General features: G+C 43.2%; 1 protein-coding gene across 2 annotated transcripts; it reads left to right on the top strand.

Annotated features, from left to right (window-relative positions):
• The first annotated feature begins 1,245 nt into the window (after positions 1-1,245).
• Positions 1,246-6,783, top strand: LOC147893306 (AUGMIN subunit 8-like). Of its 2 annotated transcripts, XM_087386489.1 has the most exons (6): positions 1,246-2,714; positions 3,980-4,099; positions 5,881-5,997; positions 6,136-6,225; positions 6,360-6,467; positions 6,578-6,783. In XM_087386489.1, exons 1-6 carry the CDS (start codon positions 1,254-1,256, stop codon positions 6,689-6,691), a joined length of 2,010 nt encoding a protein of 669 aa, XP_087242615.1. In that variant the 5' UTR covers positions 1,246-1,253; the 3' UTR covers positions 6,692-6,783. The 2 variants fall into 2 exon arrangements, with proteins under 2 accessions (XP_087242615.1, XP_087242616.1); XM_087386490.1 differs by lacking the exon at positions 3,980-4,099.
• The last annotated feature ends 6,069 nt before the right edge of the window (positions 6,784-12,852 follow it).

Below are 12,852 nucleotides of genomic sequence, written 5' to 3'. Positions count from 1 at the left end.
CAGGAGGTATGATAGACTTGGTTGGAAGTCTATCATTAAGTCTTGGGGAAAGTGGCATTTGTCGCAAGGTTTGTCTACATGATGGAACCTTTATTTTGTAATGTCTCCTTTATTGCCAATGTTTGATGGAGAGGATTTTGGTACGTTCTTATTATGAAAGAATCATCTTTTTTTGGATGTTGTTGAGTAAACATGATGTTCTTTGGGACACAAACTACATCACCGCCGTTACTAAGCAACAACTATCACATGGAATGTATCATAGGAGATTCGTGAATATGGACCTTATTTAGTAATTTGGCAAGGTAAAAAATACTTGTTGGATGACTTGGATATGTACCAATTCCTAGTCTAGATTTCAAGAGATTGACGTAGGCATTCATAATTTTCTAATGGACAAACCTTAAACCTAGTGTATGATAAGAATAGTTTGGTTAAGGGTTGTTGTTTGCCCCTTCAAACTCCACTCACTAAAGGAGCACTATAATAATGTATTTGAGTATCAATGCAAACAACCAAGAGATTGAGATAAGAGCCAATTAGTTCTCAAACAGGATCGATGCTAAGAGGTGGAGAAAAGGTCCTATAGGAATATCTTTGTAGGCTTTAAAAATAATGCTCGCTTGGCAAAACCACTAGATTGAAATTATGAGGAAGACTTTCTCTATGTATATTGGGGATGCTTATTGTAGTACTATTGTGATCATGCATTATAATTTGCAAAACTCAAATTAGGCTAATGTGGGATAAATTGTTACTTATAGTCTATCCTGTGATACTAGTTGATTTTGAAAGTTAAAATTTATGGACCAACAAGAAGAAAAGCTTATTGTGTCAAAGCAAGGAATGGGTCCCTATATGACATTATCACAGGTTGTTTATGGCCTTGCATTTATAGATATTTTAGATTCTTTGTGTTACCATGTGATGTTAAAAGATGATGGCATTTTTTTGAAGACGTTGGATGATGTGACATATAGAGAGAGAGTTGATGTGGGATGGGGGGTGGGGGTGTTACTTAGGGAGAGGCCAAAGGTGTGATTTCAGTTGGACTTCCTTTTCAGCTGAAAAGGAAGACCAACGAACTAACGAGCCGAGGCGTTGTTCCCCGACCTGGTGCGGCACCGGTAACATGCGCCTTTCTCCATCTTCCCACGCACCTACCCACCTGCCTGCCTCTGCTCTCCCCCTCAAATTCCCCCTTCCCACTCCTCGCCCTTGCCTTCTCCACCTCCACTGCTTCCTTCCTCCCCATGGCTCCCCCTCCTGATCCCCTCTGCCTCCTCCTTTCTTCTCCTCCTCCCTCCCTCCCTCGTAGACCTCCCACCACAGAAATCACTTCCCGTTTCAAATTCCCCTCCCCAGCTCCTCTCACACCTCCTCCCCCTCCTCGCCGCTTCCCTTCACCCAAGTTTCCCCCCTCCTCTCCTCCTCCCCATGCCCATTGCTTCACTTACTTGCCCGAATTTGTACCCTCAGCTAAGCGCTCCATTTCCTCAGACCGTTCACGCCACTCCCCCAGCAGAGACATCGTCGCTTCCAATAAGAACGTGGATGGAACGATACTGCCCAAGCGTATCGCCGGAGTTTCCCCAAAACAGCGATTTGAAGGAATGGTTGCGGGGCATTTAGCTTCTTCCCCTAGAGGAAAAGCGAGCAGTCTTTCCCCCGATCACGCACTGAAGCCATCTCAAAATGTGGTTCAAGCACCACTCAATCAACGCAAGGGGACTCCAGACCGCAAAGGGATGCCATTGCGACGCCAGAGCTTGGACCAAGCTGAAAATGCAAGACCCCAGGAGAATTTCAACGTGAAGGCCGAGCAACACCCATGGACGGGAACCCGAAATGGAAGAACGTGCGGAACACTAACAAGCAGGTCCGTAGATCTCAGTGCTGACAGAGAAAGACATAAAGCTAGATCTCCGCTGCAAGGAGAGTCTGGCATCAGCACTACCAAGCCACGACGGATGGTAAGCTCACGAGTTTTCCCTCAATCGATCAACGAAGGGCCTGCGTCATCAGTACTTCATCCTGCCAAACGCAAGCTCAACCTGGAAAGCAGAATAGGAACTGTTACTAGGGATCCCGAGGAAGCCGTGCTGGCAAGTTCTGCATCGAGCGATAGTGATTACGCCATAAGATCTATGGGCAGTGGTATCCTTGACTACAAAACGGCTGACAGGGTTCTGCAGGGAGCAACAGCGCTCGTAAGGCCTTTTCAATATGCTTCAAGCAAATCAGGGAACCCTCCAGGTAATGATAGACTGCAATCATCAATGCCTGAGTCTGAATGCTCGATCATGGATGAAGAGAGGCTAGGCACTCGTAAGAGATCCATTCCATCGTCCGGAAATCAAAACGGGCAAGGCTTCGGGTCAGAATCACCTCACCATTTGGCTTCAGCTTTTAGATGTACCCAGCGAGTTATTTCACCTGCCAAAGTGTCTCCAACAACTTGTAAAAGCCTGCCAAGTCCCACGAGATCCAGGGGCTCAATTTTGTTTCCAACATCGAGCAATTTCCCAGCTAATCGCTCAGGTGGAGGTGTAACTATCGTAGGATTTGGGGTGGAGTCTCGGAAAGGGAAGAAAGCCCTTATGCACGTTGAAACAGTTCATTTTCAACGGATACTCCAAAACCGGTTATTGCAGTGGTGTTTCGTTAATGCTCAAGCTGAGTTTACGGCAAATACACAGAGATCAATAGTAGAGGTAATTACAACGCCCCCAGACATCAATACTTTCTTTTATGCTAGAATCCAATGAGTTATTGAAGGTCAAATGCTCACTTGTTAGTAGCAAGCATAATTTGAACTTGTGGAGTCTTTGTCACGATAGCATAGGGTCTTTAAACATGCGAGTGACTAACCACTGCAAACTTAACTTGTGGAGTGTTTGACACTATAGCATAGGGTTTTTAAACATGCGAGTGACTAACCACTGCACTCTACGAACAAAAAACCATTCCTTCAAAAGTTTAGCTTGCCTCTTTTTTAATGCCAACAATGGCACGGGACATTACTGCATAGGTTGTAGCAATAGCTAACATTATTGCCTGTCTGAATTCTTCCCTTAAACGAGATCTCTCTCTCTCTCTCTCTCTCTCTCTCGTCAAGGGTTTCTCATTCCTTGTTTGCGTCAACAAAAGATATCGAGTGGCCTTCATTGTTAATTTGGCAGTATGTTGTGACAATCATTTAGCAGTGCATCAAAAAATAGCAACGGACATAGAAAATCAATTGAAAATCTCCAATAGATAGGTATTGCATAAAAGAATAGGGGCCAAGGACGGAATATGAGGTAGGCCCAAAAAATCTAAACTGCCTTTGAAAGCTGTGACCAACCAAAAAGTAACTGTAAACACGGTCTTTGTTGTGTTGGTATTTGAGATAGCTACCTCTTTGATATGCAATGACATTTAATTGGTTTCTACAGGCTGAAACTTTGTTAAATGGTCATACAATCCTTCCAGTTGGGCAGGTCTTAAGTAGTGATGCCATCATGTTCTTGGTTCATCACTGGTTTATGAGAGTTTAACCTGACTTCGCAGAATTCCTGAGTAGTTGCTAGTTAGACATGAAACTGAAATCCTAGATGAGGACCCACAACAAAGTAAAGGTAAGTGAGTCAGCATAAGTGTAATTTAATTGTCGAACATGAACGGATCATAAGCATCCTTAGGCAAACACTGAGCAATTAGATAAGACAAATAGTTTCCTATTTAGTATCCAGCTAAATCTGAATGATACTTCCAGCTTTGAGTTTTGTTTAAGCTGATAAGTAGATTGTTGGCATGGGACTCGCACGTTACCTGTCTTGTGTATGTTTGACTAAGATTGTGACAAAGTGTATGCACTGATACGGCTATAAAAGGAAATTTTTCTTTCCAAAAGCGTGTGTGAGATTTCTAACAACCATTTCCTTATGATACACAATTTATCTTCTATGTAGTTCATTTCCCTCTGTTGGAATTTCAGAAAATGCTATTTAGCGTATGGGCAAAGACAGCTGAGCTACAAAAGTCAGTTACAGCAAAGAGGATCAAACTCCAACAAACCTGCCAGACAAAGAAGCTCAATTCAATTCTTGGAGCCCAAGTAAGCTTTCTAACTCATTAAAAAACATTATCATGCTTTAGCTATCCTATGTCCACGTGTTACTGCAAATGAAAATATCAAGTATTTAAATAATCTCTTTGTGGTCCTTTGAGGTACTGAAGTAATCCTTTTCTAGCAATTAGACAAACATTTGGGATGATACAAGTAATAAATTATGCAACAACTTCCAGAGCATTGTCTGAACATCCTTGCAGCCCTTGCTTAAAAAATCGTGATAACATTTGCAACCCTGTGATGTCGAAGAAACTACAAAATATAAATGATGCTATGTTTGATCTCATACTAGACCACGTTTTTGGTCGTCCTTTTTGTTGACTCACCTTCGATAATAGAGGCTTAGGTTATTGTGTTCTATTAGCATTCGCTATCATTTTGTAGGCAGATGCTCTTCCTTGATCTCCATGAAGAACTGTTCCTCGACAATTTATGCATAAAGGACTGTTCCTCGACCATTTATGCACATCAGAGATAAAAAGGTGGTAGTTGGAGCAGTTTAGGCCAAACATTACAATCTAGTACAGTTCCTATGACAACTACTTTAAGTACTTGTTATAAAAGCAAGACCCGTTTGAGTGCGCATGCATTATATACAAGGAGGTGCTTCCGTGCCAAAATCATTCATCATTGGATAACAGGGGGAATAGGCCTCTCATTTGGTCATATACTAGTTGGTTTACAGGATTAGGGGTATTGATGCTCAATCAACAGCTATGCTTGTGATGTGTTGACTTCTGGGCTTTTAGATGGATTGATGGTCAAATGTCCTTTTAGGCTTATTGGTCCTAGGATAGTTCTCTTTGATACATGCAATTTGCTATCCCTCATTTGCCTACTGTTTTATGGAGTTTGATCTTCGTTATGGAGCCTAGACTTGGATTATGATATGACTATGATGTGTTGTACCAGCCAAGATGATTTTATGTATGGCTAGCACATGGCCATGTTGCCACTTTCCAGGTTGCCTTTCCCAGAGAGAGACGTGGTTGTGCAATCTGCTTTGGAGTCTTGACTTCCTTATGTCTTGGCCCTCAGGGTGGGTTTGGAGCCGGTGATACCTGTTGCAGTGTCATTGCAAAGCTGGAGTACTCCCCTTCCGGCAAAGTCCACTCAATCAGAATTGGCCACATAGGCTTCCATCCATCGGAAGGTCTTGATCATCAAACCCCCATCCTCTTGGGATTCTCAACCTCCTTCTTGAGGTCTTGGGCCCCCAAGGTGGGATTGGAGCCAGTGATGCCTCTTACGCGCTGTTGCAAAGATTTGTACTACTCCCCTTCCACTCTGGCCAAAATCCACTCAATCACTAATTTATCCAGGGATATTGGTTAATATTTTTAGGTGTATTTTGGGATCAAGTATGTATGACTGTGGTGAAGAGAAGCCAGTTAAGCTGCTTTCCATCATTTTGTGAGCAATTCTGTGAGAAAGCATTCCAAGTGAACATTGCGATTGGTGTGAGGAAACATTATTCACTCTTCTCCATCACTGTCATGGATTGAGATTTTCCAACCTGCATTTAAAATCTTGCATCCAAGGTTTCTAAGATCATAATTATTCAAGTAGGCCTACGACTGTTGTACAAACTGTGTTGTAAATGGCACCAGTTGCACGTCCTTGTATTCCTAACATAAGTAACTACTACTCAAAAGCATGAGTAGGGTTTATTTCTAAAATTGGAAATCATTCCATTTACTTGATAAACATGAATGAACCCAGATTGTGATGATAGTTTTATGTGATATAAGTTGCCTTCCTTATAGGTGTCAAAGCTGGAAGATTGGTCATGCCTTCAGAGGGAACATTTCAGTGCATTGTCAGAGACTATGGAGGCTTTGGAAGCTGCAACTTTAAGAGTGCCTATAAACAAGGGTGTTAGGGTATGCTACTAGAAACATCAATTTTATCGCATCATGCATATAGTGCTAGGTGCATGTTCACTATGTTGAATGTTTCTTTTAGGAGAGGTCAATTTTCCAACTTCCGTGTGGCCAATGGAATCTGATGTTTTGTTGTAGGCTGATACTCAATCTCTGAAAGAAGCAATGGCGTCTGCAATTAATGTAGTGCATGTGGTGGAGTCTTCGGTCATCAACTTACTACCCAAGGTATCAAGTCAAGTCTTTCACTGTTCAATAACCTTGTTCCACGCATGCTTATTCTACTTGATCTGAGAAACCATTGCCCATCCAGGGAGGAGTCCCATGGTCATTATCTTATTGCATACCTTACTGAATTCCAGGTAGAAGAGACGAATGGACTAGTGTCTGAGCTTGCACAAGTAGCTGCTCAAGAAAAGACATTACTAGAGGAATGTGGAGATTTGCTTATGATTGTTTCTGCACTCGAGGTATGTTTTGCTTTTGTTTCATCACTTGATGAGTTTGTCCTCAGCAGCAGGGCTCATATCTAGATTTTACTACCATACGTGCATAACCACCCCATTTCTTTTCAAAACAGGTTGAGGAACGCTGCTTGAGAACGCATCTGATCCAATTTGAACAAGAAAGAGCACGTGTTTTAATAGGGCATCTGATGCGTAGCGTTGATTTTGAACGCAATTCTACAGGCTGAATTACTCATAGATGGAATACAGAATGACACCGCATCCTTAGAATATGTACAAGGCTTGCGAATTGTGCTTGATGCCACAGTAATCAGCAGTAATCAGAGGGTGATGACACTGCCTCCGAGCCCCCTTTTTTGACCTCGCCTGACCACCGTTTCTAAAGCTCAACATGATGTTGACTCTCTGATGGGTTTTCGTCGAATCCAGCCCTACAACAAGGCACCTTTTTGAGAATGTCATGACATGCATAACTCCACTCTGAAAACTTTCTAGCCTCACAAATGGCAACAATATGGTTGGATTATGACGGTTGGGAAATGGCATTATGGATTATTTTGGTTGGAAATGGCATTGCGGATGATTCTTTGGCTAAGTCGGATTCTTTCTTGATTTATGTGTAGTCCCTTGAGCCTTAATAAATGACACTGTTGTAGATGACTGCCCAAGTACATGAACAATTCGTGAGAATAACTCATCCTTGCAGTTTGTAGAGGTGTAAAACGTAAAACAAGATATGAAACACAGCTTGTTCAATTACATGTACACATGTACGACTCAATCGTCACTAATCATGATCAGCTTGATGAGCAATTGAATTACTTGTACCTGTATAACTCAATTGAAGAATGCAAAATAATATGGGTAAAGATTTTGGGAAATTCTGTGACAGTGGATTCCAATATATCCGATGATCATACAGGCTTACAAAATTAGAGCTTGTGGATTTCTAGCTGATAAAAGCAGCGCAGTCGATTTGTTGCCCATTTGTTGATACTTGTTTGGGTTTATATTGGGATGAATTACAGATGGTTAATGAAATTTGAAAATACAACAAAGCACAAAGAGAAGAGAGACAGGAAGCTGTAGGATCGAATGAGAAATCAAGAAACAACCAAACTGTGGAATGCTTCAGCGAGGAAAGAAAGAAAGAAAGATATATTAACGTCCTCGGGAGGCCTCACAGGCATATGGGACAAAGTACAACAAATGGAAAGAAATTCATACAAGCCACAAAGGGCTGAAGCACGGGAGGCCTCACAGGCATATGGGACAAAGTACAACAAATGGAAAGAAATTCATACAAGCCACAAAGGGCTGAAGCAAAGGATGCGCTAGGGCCCTTTGCTGATTGCTATGCTAAGCTAAGCTACATAGCGCGCGCTCTCTCTCTCTATATACACACATATGTATGTGTGTGTGTCAGTCCTTCCTGTGTGTGTGTGTGAGAGAGAGAGAGTGTGAGAGGTGAGAGGAGCGATGGAGGAGACCAGCCAGCACTCTACGCGCCCTTTGTTTAGGGCTTCCTGCACCCTTTCTTGGTTCCTGCACCAGCCCTCGTGCTCTCACGCTGCTTCTGCTCGTCCGTGCTCTCTCTTCCGTTTTTTCCGTACGAAAATCCGTACCGTGTCAAAAAATCCGTATGGAAATCCATACAGTGCCAATTTTTCGTACAAAATCCGTACAGTACCAGTTTCCGTACAAAAAACTGTACATCGTCAATTTTCTATACAGTGTCAGATTTCCCGTAGAGTCCGTACTACCAGAAATCCGTACACACCCTGTCAGTCCGTATTGCCTGTCCGTACACGCCCTATCAAGACCTACATGCACAAGAAGCAGAAACAGGACTCGGGTCAGGATGACTCGATGCATGCCTCTCTTGAGGCTCTCTTGAGACTCAACTGGTTTTTGATGTTATGTAGGAGGGCTTTGAAGACACGCGCCGGGATTGGAAGGACTCTGCTTCCACTGTTGGGGCTCATGGTGGAGGTGGATGACATTGTTGATCTTGTGCTTGAATACGCCAAGCATGCTATTATTATTTTTTTCCTGGGACGCATGCCTGTTGAAGTAGATATGGGAAATTGGCTCACCAGGACTTTGGGTGGTGGTTTTTTCGAAAAGTGTATTATGTTGCTCGGGGGTTTTTTGAAGTTATTATGATAGATGAACTGCACAAACAGATGCTCCTTGAACACTTCCCTTTGTTTTATGAGCAGCAGATGGTACATGTTTTGCCCTAGTTGCCCACCAAGGATTATCAAGCTTTAATTTGCCATCGCTGTCCGGTATGGGTGGAAATGGTCGACTTTCCTCGGTGCTTGGCTTCTCTCTTACCCAAAATTGCAGCATCATTGGGTAAGGTAGTGTGCCCTTCGCGGCCAAATGGGAACTCCAACCGATTTTGCATTTTGTGGGATACAAATCATCCCACTCCTGACTCCTATTCTGTTACGGTGAATTAGGTGGATATGAGCAGTGCTTTTTACAAGCTCAAGTGGGGCCTGTTTGCGGGTGCATGTTTTGAATGTAAGAAGTTTGGCCACATGGTTTCTCAGTGCCCTCTTGTTATGCACAAAAGGCCTTTGGAAAATATGCCTTCTCATATGCCTACTAAAGAAATGATGGGTCAGCCGGTTTTCAAACAGAAGGGTGTCAAGCCTCTTACTCCAGCTCAGGAAAAAGGCAAGACACATGTTGTGTCCAATGAGAATGCCTCTCCCTCTATGCCTTCCACCTCTCAGCCCAAGGGGAAAGACAAAACTTTGCAGGAGGTTTGGCAAACTCCCAGGAAAACTGTCACAGCCAGACGACCTTTACCTTCTCACACTTGGAATGGTGCATCCTCGACTGGTCGTACTTCTGAAGAAAATTCAGGAGTGGGTGTTACATGGGCAACCGTGACAGCCAGTCAGACTCTCTTTCCCGAAGAAGATATTGTTGGTTTGTTGTCCTCTTCTCAACCAGTTGTGATACCTCAGGGCCGGGGACCGGATCTTGAGGTTGATATGCAGGCCTGATTTCAGTTCTCCCTCTGCTGTACATAATCTATAAATATGTTGTCGAAACTCATATGTTTGACACTTAATGTACAGGGTTTGTGTGATGCTTCTAAATGGAAGACAGTCTGGGGGTATCTCAATCACTTACAGCCAGATGTGGTAGCTTTTGCAGAAACATAATCAACATGTGTATGCTGGACAGCATGGTCATTTTCACGGTTATGAGATTTTCTATGCTGCTGGACACCATTCCTTTTCGGGAGTGGTCTTTCTGATTAGGCATGATCTTCATCCCTCTGTGGCCTCCAATGATTCACAAGGCAGATGGATGGTTATGCAATGCATTGTACAAGGTGATATCTTTGAATTTGCATGTGTCTATGCTCCTCAATATTCCCGTCAACGAGGACAAATTTGGAAAGATATGCAGAGGTACCCATGGAGGCAGTATGCTTTTCTTTGTGGTGACTTCAACAATGCTCCTCAGCCAGGGGATAATACATCTGGCATACACATATGTTGGCCTCTGAGAGGCTGAGCTGGTCTAAATTGTTGCTTGATTTCAATTTTGCTGATCTTTGGACAGCATCTTATCCATTGCTGTCTGGGTTTACTTTCCAGCACAATGCTCAATCTACATACAAAGCTAGAGTGGATAGGTGGTATAGAGTTGATCCTTAGCACTTTGATACTTTTACTACTACCTTGTCAGTTGATTATGCATTTGTGCATTCTGATCATGCACCTCTATGTTTGAGGATTTCTCTGCATGACATGCCGGATGATTGGCTTCCACACAGAAGGCTCCTCATGGTTAACAATAGCTATTTGGATCATGATCATTTTAAGGCCATGGTGTATGATGCATGTCAACCTATTTCACCTCAGAGTTTTATTGATACTGATTATGCCTGGGATGCATTTGTTGCTCGTATGCAATCATTTATTTGGGACTATGGCAAAAATTATCTCAAAATATTGAGGGATATGGTTGCTCGGGCAAAATCTACCTGACAGTCTTTGACTGAACTCAATCATTTTCGGTCTTTGTCTCTTGAAGAAAGCACTGTTGAGATATCGAGCTCCACTCGCGATATGCCAGGGTGACTGTTGTGCATTTATGTCACCGACTTGTTAGCTACAGATGCGGTTGGTACACCGCCCACGAATAATAGCTGGATGACAGCTATCCTTATCTACACTAGTTCGTGGCTCAGTTAGTATGCCACCTTAGTTAGTTGAGTTTGGTTTGAGACCCACATATAGGGTTCTTCTATTTCTTTGTACTAGAGTTCTTTTGGCTTTCACAACTAAGAAGAGGAAAACTGTTTTCAGCCTCCACCTTCGTGTGTATTCCCCCATTGTGCTTGTGAGAAAGCCTCAAGTGAGACTCCTTCCCTCTCTCCCACTATCTTCACATGGTATCAGAGCTTTGTTCGTGGTAAGGAGCTCAAGAAAGCAAGCCAAGTTCGTGGTGTCCTGGTAAGAGGACAAGTGTTGCTTTCCTTTTTCGAGTTTGGGAGCAAATCTCTGCAGGTAGCACAGCCGGAAGTGCAAGAGTGCACTGTCTCAGATTGAGACGCCCTTCGCGGTGTGGCGAGAGGGCATTATATGCTGCGGGGTCATTTCGGGGCCTGTTTTGGAGGCGGAAGTTCTCCGTAGGCACTCAGAAAAAGGCCCTGTTTTTGCTGTGCGACCACTGTTCTACAGGTCGGTGAAAAGTTGCCGCAGAAATTGCATCGTATGCCTGTGCGCGTATGCCTGTGCGCAGAGACATTGGGAGTTGCAAAATCATCCTTATTGCCTGTTGATGCAAAATCGTCACTAGGAAGTGACTGTGTGGTGAAATACCACTTTCGTCAGTTTTGTAGATCTTCCCGTGTGAGGCAAAAGCTGTGTTTTTTGCAGTGACAGAATATTTTGCAGTGTTCTGTAATGGCATCTGATTCTCTTTCACAGATTGTCACTAAAAAGCTTGACAAGAACGACTTCCAGGCATGGAAGTTTAGAATGATGAATTTCTTGATGGGAAAAGGCTATTGGGAGTTCATTACAGGAAATGAAGAAGAACCTGTTCTTCCTAATGTTCCCAATCAACAGGAAATGCAGGCATTCAAAGGATGGCATGAGAGAGCCAGGAAAGTTATGTACTGGCTGTCTATCAGTATTTCGGACTCCATGATTGTGCATATTCAGGATGCAAGTACGCTAAAGGAGGCATGGGATACTTTGGCAAAAATGTACAGTACAAATACGCAAGCCAGGAAAATGCAACTCAAACAGGAGTTGCACAATGTACAGAGAGAAAATATGGGCATCAATGACTACCACATGAAGGTGAAGAAAATTGCGGATGCACTTGCTTCCATTGGGTCGCCAGTGGATGATGACGATTTAGTTTTTGTGACCTTGAATGGTCTAGGAAAGGATTATGCACAGTTCCGGACATCCATTGCCGTCCGTGAAAAATTTCCTGATTTTGAGGAGTTGATTGCTCTTCTAATTTCTGAAGAGCAGAGAAATGGGGGTGCATCTTCTTCAGCAGGAACTTCAAAAGAATCTGTCTTCTACTCAAATGCTGGCAGAGGTAGAGGCAGAGGTAGAGGAGGCCGATCTGCAGGCTGTGGTAGAAATCAGAATATGCAGCAAACGCAAGAAAACCAGTCCTATGCAGGAGGACGTGGTAACTCTAGAGGCAGGGGGAGCCAAAGAGGCCGTGGTGGATGGCATAGAGGCCAAAATGCAAACAGCAATATTGAATGCTACTATTGTGGTAAAATGGGTCATATGGCTAAGGACTGCTACAAAAAGCAGAATGACATTATGAATGGAAAATTGCAGCAAGGCAATTATGCATCTTCTAGTAGACAGGGTGATGACAGAAATGAGCATCTATTTATGGTGCAGCATATGACCAATTCTGTGACAAGTGCAGAAGAACGAAATGATGTGTGGTATGTTGACTTAGGTGCGTCAGACCACATGACAGGTCATGCAGAATGGATGCAGGATGCAAGGAAAATGGAAAAGCTAGGATTTGTGGAGACTGGTGATGATACTGCACATCCTATTGTGCAGATTAGTAAAATTCCTTTGTCTATGCAGGATGGGAAAAAGAAATACCTGTCCGATGTATTTCATGTCCCGAACATCACCAAGAACCTGGTTTCTATTGGTCAAATGGTTGAGCAGGGCTTGCAGGTTAGATTTAATCCTCATGGATGCTTTGTTGAGGATACGAAAAATAACGGTCGCTTGATAGCAAAAGGAAAGAAGAAGGGCAGGATGTTTACGTTGGATGCGGACATGCCTGAATTGAGTGCAGCAATGTTTGCACATGGGACCGGTGTAGTTGCAGATATTGATATTTGGCACAAACACAT

Source organism: Dipteris shenzhenensis, chromosome 15, assembly GCF_047967505.1.
Source record: "Dipteris shenzhenensis isolate YYH24624 ecotype China chromosome 15, Dip_SZ_1.0, whole genome shotgun sequence".
NCBI classification, from domain to species: domain Eukaryota; kingdom Viridiplantae; phylum Streptophyta; class Polypodiopsida; order Gleicheniales; family Dipteridaceae; genus Dipteris; species Dipteris shenzhenensis.
The sequence above is the reverse complement of the archived record's forward strand: the minus strand, read 5'-3'. Positions and strand labels throughout refer to the sequence as shown.